Genomic DNA, 6,328 nt, shown 5'->3' with positions numbered 1-6,328 from the left:
GGAGAATATTTAAATGGATTAAAGACTTTTTAACAGGTAAGAAAATACAAGTTAGAATAAGAGAAACTACCTCAGGAAAATATAAAGTAGAAAATGGAACTCCACAGGGGAGTATTATAAGTCCACTATTGTTCTCAATTATGATAAATGATGTATTTAAAGATATTGAAAAAGACATGGGGTGTTCACTATTTGCAGATGATGGAGCTGTTTGGAAACGAGGGAAAAATGTTGATTTTATTGTTAAAAAATTACAAAAGGTTATTATTGAAATAGAGAAATGGGCGTTGCAATGGGGATTTAAGCTCTGTTGATAAAACAAAAGTAATGTTATTTACTCAGAAAAAAATAAACAAGGAAATAAAATTAAAATTATATAAACAAGAGTTAGAGCAGGTAAAGTGTATAAAATTTTTAGGATTATGGTTTGATGAAAAATTAAAATGGCATATACATATACAAAAAGTTGTTGATAAATGTAAGAAAATCTTGAATATTTTGAGATGTTTGGCTGGCAGTGACTGGGGAGCAGATAGGAAATCACTAAAACAGATTTACACAAGTATGATAAGATCCAACATAGACTTTGGTTGTTTAGTGTACGGTTCAGCAGCTAAAACACATCTAACCAAATTAGACATTATCCCACATCAGGCACTAAGATTATGTACTGGAGCATTTAAAACCACACCAACAGCAGCATTAGAAATAGAAATGGGAGAAATGCCATTAGATTTAAGAAGAACAAAATTAGAAATCAATTACTGGTTAAATTTACAAGGAAGTAATGGGGATCACCCAACTTTGGACATTTTAAATCCATGCTGGGAAAAAGAAAAGAAAGAAATGAGGAGTTTTGGATGGACAATTGAAAATAAAATAAAAAAAATTAAAATGAATAGTTTAGAAATGAGTCAAACAACACCAATATCAATCATACCTCCCTGGATTCTACCAGAAGCAACAGTAGATATGTCACTAATGGAAAAGAAACAAGATAAATCGTACACGGTAGATATTAATTTAGTACAGTTACATTTAGACAGTTATTATCAATATATTCAAATTTATACTGATGCATCAAAAATAACTGAGAAACTAGGAATAGCATTTGTAGTACCAGAATTCAATATAAAAATAGGAAAACGGATTACAGATGGATTATCAGTATACACAGGAGAAATGTTGGCAATATTATTAGCGTTACAATGGCTAGAAGACATAAAACCGTTAAAAACAATAATATGTTCAGATTCAAGCTCTGCATTGTTAAGTTTAAAAAATAACCAAACCGATAGTAGGATGGACATTTTATTAGAAATAAATCATACACTGTTCAGAATACGAAACATGGGGCTGATAGTTACATTTGTGTGGGTTCCAGCACATATTGGGGTAGAAGGAAACGAGTGGGCAGATAAAATGGCAAAAAGGGCAATTAAGCATTCTATTAGTTTTATAGTTAAAATAAGTAAATCAGAAGGAAAGAGTATTATTAAAGAGAAACTTATGGAAATTTGGCAAAAAAGGTGGGATGAAGATAAAACAGGAAGATGGTTTTATAAAATTCAGAAGATGGTAGGAGAAAGAAGATATGGAAGAAGAAATAGAAAGGAGGAAAGAGTGATAACAAGGTTAAGATTTGGTCCTACAGAACTTAATTATACACTTTTTAAAATACAAAAACATAAAACGGGCAAATGTGATTTCTGTGATAAATATGAAACCATAGAACATGTTATATTAGACTGTCATAAATATGAAAGAGAGAGAAAATATATGAGAAGAGAGTTTGAAGACATTAAGGAGAAGGTTAATTTATTAGATATACTGAGGAAAAATTTAGGGAGTAAACACATACAAATAATTATTCGATTTCTAAAGAAAACGAAATTATTCCATAGAATTTAATTATAGTAAGTGTGTTTGTGAGTGAAGGAATGATATACAAAGCTGTGCACAAATATGTATATATTTTTAAGTGTGAATGTGTGAATGTATGTTTAGAAGAAGTTAGGGTAGAATGTATCAGGATAAATATTTAAACCATCACGAACCACACTCCATACCAGTAAGTGGCGGTAATGCTACTAACAGTTTGTTGCCAACCGCCATAAAACTCGACAAGAAGAAGAAGAAGAAGGAAAAAAAAAAGATTGTATGCGAATTCGCGACCACTTTCCGGCTCCGTTCGGTTGCTAGGTATTCTTAGCGTCCTGTGTGTATACAGTTGCTAGCTAACTGTTAGCTGACTGCCATTGAGGAAAAAGATGGACAACCGCTGCCCGGTTATTGATGTTTCCCATTTAGTTGTAGATTACCGGATATAACAAGGATTTCTAAAGTGATTAACTCGATTAAATTATGAGAGAATGAGGTAAGGTGATGCTTTAGTAACGTCATTTATTGGGTAGCTCATACAAGCTGTAAACGCTACTGAAGCGAGATGAGATGCAGAACATTTCTTATTTGTAAATCGGCTTAAAATAGATGGTGACGTACAGAAAAAAAGCAAGACGCAAATTCGGACACCTATGAACTGATTTATGATGGATGGAATGAAACATTTCTGATTTACTTTATCTGGTATTTGTTTGTGTTTTATGTTTTTTGTTTTTTATATAGATCTAACAACAAAGAAAGGCTTTTGCAGCCTGCAACTATGCTTGATTTCCACACATCTCTGTTTCTTTGGGAATGAACGTTTGTGGTAGTCACATGAGTTCCAGGCAACCAACCAAGATGGGGGACATCTTGCCAACTGAATCTGATCTCCTTGGGATGATCAAAGAGGTAACACATTCACTACACACTGAATAAAAACTAATTTGAATTATTTTTTTGCATACGTTTTGAGGGCAGAAGTTTTGTTGGGATTTTTTTTTTTTTTTGAGCCTTTTTTTATTTGTTGTTCTTTTACAGTATCTGAAGTTTGAAGAATTTGCAGAGACGGTTCAAACGTTTGACAAGGAGTGTAGAACCAAAGGCAAGCTTGTCTCAAAGCCCCGTGGAAATGCCCTCAGAGACTCGAAGGCACGTGTCACCCAGGTAAACACTAGAGATGTCCTACTGCAACTTCTCCATTGCTGATATGATACCGATATTGACCCAATACAATAACAGCAAGAATCATACACACCTCTATTACTCATTTTGTGATGTGGAATATTAGAAAAGGCTTGATCAAAACAAGTCAGACTACACAAACGGAGAACTGAGAACAATAGTCAAGAGCATTGGGTTTGACAACAACATGTTTATTACATAAGCTGTAAACAGAAGTGGAGAATTTCTATCAGCATGCTAATATTGGAGATTTTAGGTGCAGGTCTTTTTATTCTAACATTTAATTGTTGGTTGACATGGGCTGATATCCTTAATTAAAACATCTAATGAAACATTTGTTATTTTTATTGTAGTTAAATCTACAGGTAATGACTGTTACTAAGCAGAAGGGGGTGAGACAGGAGGTAGTAAATGCTGAGGATGTGATATGTAAATAAATATGCACACAATTTCCCCCCCTGAGTTCTGGTTCATTTAGATTTCTGTATTTTTATTTTTTTATTATTTTTTTTTTTTTACATATGACTGTTCCAGGAAGACCTCCTGAGCTCCTTTGATGATGGAGACCATAAAGTGTTCTTTGAACTATGGGGAGAAAATATTCCTTCTGATTTGAAAGACTCAGATGCTGAAACACAAAACCTTGAGTTCTACCTATATGTCCACTTTACCATCTACCCCTTGAGGACACACCCAAGTAGACAAGTAGGTATAAAGCATTTTCTAGGAACAGGTTGGATTTTTTAGGGGGGGTTGGGCAAAAATCACACAACCAGACTAAATTATATAATTGTATCATTGCATAATATTTTCAATGTCCACTAGGTGGAACCATATCTTCTTTTTAAGTAAAGCTTACATCGTACACTTCACAAATTAATTTCCTGCATCTTTTAATGTATGAGCAAAAGTATAATCATATCGCTGTAGGGTTATCCAGAGAATCCTAAGCTGTAGCTAAAGCTCTGACTTTTTAAAAATTTATTTATCTATTGTTTGTACCCAGAATATACATTTAATAACTGATATGATTGGCTTGGGTAAGATGCACGGTTTGACTTTAGTCATGAAAAAAAAAACTAACAAAAATCTCTCTACAGGACCGAGCTGAATTTGAGGACAGGATTTCTCTCTTCAAGCAGTACCTTGAAACCCGGGGTGCTGCGCTGAGCCAGACTGCAGAGTTTCTGCCTTATTATGCTTTGCCTTTTGTTTCCAACCCCACCATTCACCCCTCCTTCAAAGATCTCTTTCAGGTACTTGATACGCAAAAAAAAAACAACCTAAGAAAATCTCTTTTCAACTTATTAAAAAAATGAAGAGAACCATTGTCAAATAATTTTCTCAACTTTTTACCGTATCACATCCATCCTATTAGGATTCCTGGATACCGCAGTTAAAGGATAAGTTGGAGAAGTTCCTATCGGTGACTCTAAAATCATCCAAGATTCCAAGGCTATTGACTTTATATGTATCCTTATCCTATCTTACACACCCTTTCTAATTCATGCATAGTGCAGACAGTATTCTTCCTGTATTACTGCCACAGACATAAGGATAGCAAGAGAAGCATGCATGCAAACCTTAATGGTATTGTGGTAAAATGTTTCCACCTTTTGTGACATACTTTTTAAACCATCTAAATAGCAAGGGTCCAAAAAGATAAAAATGTGTTGCATCTATAGTTTTTTGAACTAACTAAACAGCAGCAATTTTAAATTTGAAAAAATGTCTTAATTACAATACATAATTTTTCAAATAGTTCATAAATGTCTACAGATAACTCTTGTCAGGAAATAGTCTGCATAGCTACACGTTTCACAGCAAAGATGAAACGGTAACCCAGATACTGACTGTGGCTTGTAAAGTTTATAAGACATCAGCTGAAAGATTTAATGCAAGTTAAGAATAATACCTTTAAATTCAAATTGCTATTGTTAATTTACATGTGGCATTGAAGTTTAGCTATTTTATTTTGTGCATCATTGTGACTCACAAAAAGGTATTATGCAGGTAATAACTAATCACACTGTATTAAACTGAACAAGAAAAGAAGTGAAAAATAATATCCACTCTGAATGACCATAGAAAACCTTGATATATATAATGTAGACATGTTAAATTAAATGGTTAAATACATATTCCAAGTAAGTGTGGCTTTTTCATGGTAGATTATAAAAGGAAAAAACCCTTCCTGAAAAAGTTTTCACAAATATATGTATGAATCTGCAAAAAAGTCAGACATTTCCAACTTTCAAATAGAACTGCATATAAGAAGACTAGGTGGACACTTGCTTAATAAGAGACGGGATTTATAAACCTTACAAGGAAAACAGACATTGCACAAGTACAGACCTAGAAGCATGGCTTATCATTTGCTTTTGAATTTATTCGTAACTTGCTTTTATTATTTATTCATTTAAAAGTCGCTTTAAGGAAGTTAACTAGTTCTGAAAAATTTTTTTTGAAACTTGCTCATCCAAAGTCTGGTGCTTTTATTTCCATTGTCAGGTTAATATGAAAACAATAATTAATAAGAAGCCTTTTTCTTTTGGTACATAATAGTGAGTTCTTCTAGATAACGCTTCGTCAGACCTGTGTTTGCACACATAAGGGTGTTGGCTTTAAAACTTAATTTAAACTAAACAAATATTGAATCTCTTAAATCTAAGGACCTAAGAGCTAAATACTGTTCAAATGTCATTGATGAGTTTCGCCTAGTTAAACAGGATACGCCATACATTTATTTGACTTTAGCCATCTTTAGCTTAAACTGGATGAGCTGTATAAATTTTAACTTGGCTGTCTGCATTTAGATCCAGCTAAAACACTTAAATAAAAAGATAAGCTCAGTTTGGTTTCTGTATTAGCAGATATGGATGCTTTCTTTAACAGATATACTGTAGAAGGAGGGTGGAAGGAATACTAAAGGTAAATGTCCACGTAAATGAGTGTGTTCTGTCATGGTTTTTGTGTAAAACAAAAAAATGTATATATATATGTATATATATATGTGTACGTATATATGTGTGTATGTATATATGTATATATATATGTATGTGTGTATATATATATGTATGTGTATGTGTGTATATATATATGTATGTATATATGTGTATATATATATATATATATATGTATGTATATATGTGTATATATATATATATATATGTATGTATATATGTATGTGTATGTATATGTATGTATATATGTATGTGTATGTATGTATATATGTATGTGTATGTATATATATATATACAGG

General features: G+C 32.6%; 1 protein-coding gene across 2 annotated transcripts in view; it reads left to right on the top strand.

Annotated features, from left to right (window-relative positions):
- The first annotated feature begins 2,150 nt into the window (after window positions 1-2,150).
- The window catches only part of LOC119787731 (lisH domain-containing protein ARMC9), a 38,002-nt gene continuing 33,824 nt past the window's right edge, over window positions 2,151-6,328 (top strand). For both annotated transcript variants that reach the window (XM_038291762.1, XM_038291761.1), the window contains exons 1-7: window positions 2,151-2,377; window positions 2,626-2,793; window positions 2,923-3,048; window positions 3,601-3,771; window positions 4,167-4,322; window positions 4,445-4,537; window positions 5,973-5,997. In XM_038291762.1, coding sequence (XP_038147690.1) covers window positions 2,698-2,793; window positions 2,923-3,048; window positions 3,601-3,771; window positions 4,167-4,322; window positions 4,445-4,537; window positions 5,973-5,997 — 667 coding nt within the window. In that variant the 5' untranslated portion in view covers window positions 2,151-2,377; window positions 2,626-2,697. The remainder of the gene's footprint in view (window positions 2,378-2,625; window positions 2,794-2,922; window positions 3,049-3,600; window positions 3,772-4,166; window positions 4,323-4,444; window positions 4,538-5,972; window positions 5,998-6,328) is intronic.

Source organism: Cyprinodon tularosa, unplaced genomic scaffold, assembly GCF_016077235.1.
Source record: "Cyprinodon tularosa strain WSP-4 unplaced genomic scaffold, ASM1607723v1 ctg30, whole genome shotgun sequence".
NCBI lineage: Eukaryota > Metazoa > Chordata > Actinopteri > Cyprinodontiformes > Cyprinodontidae > Cyprinodon > Cyprinodon tularosa.
This window is presented reverse-complemented; position numbering and strand designations above follow the sequence as displayed.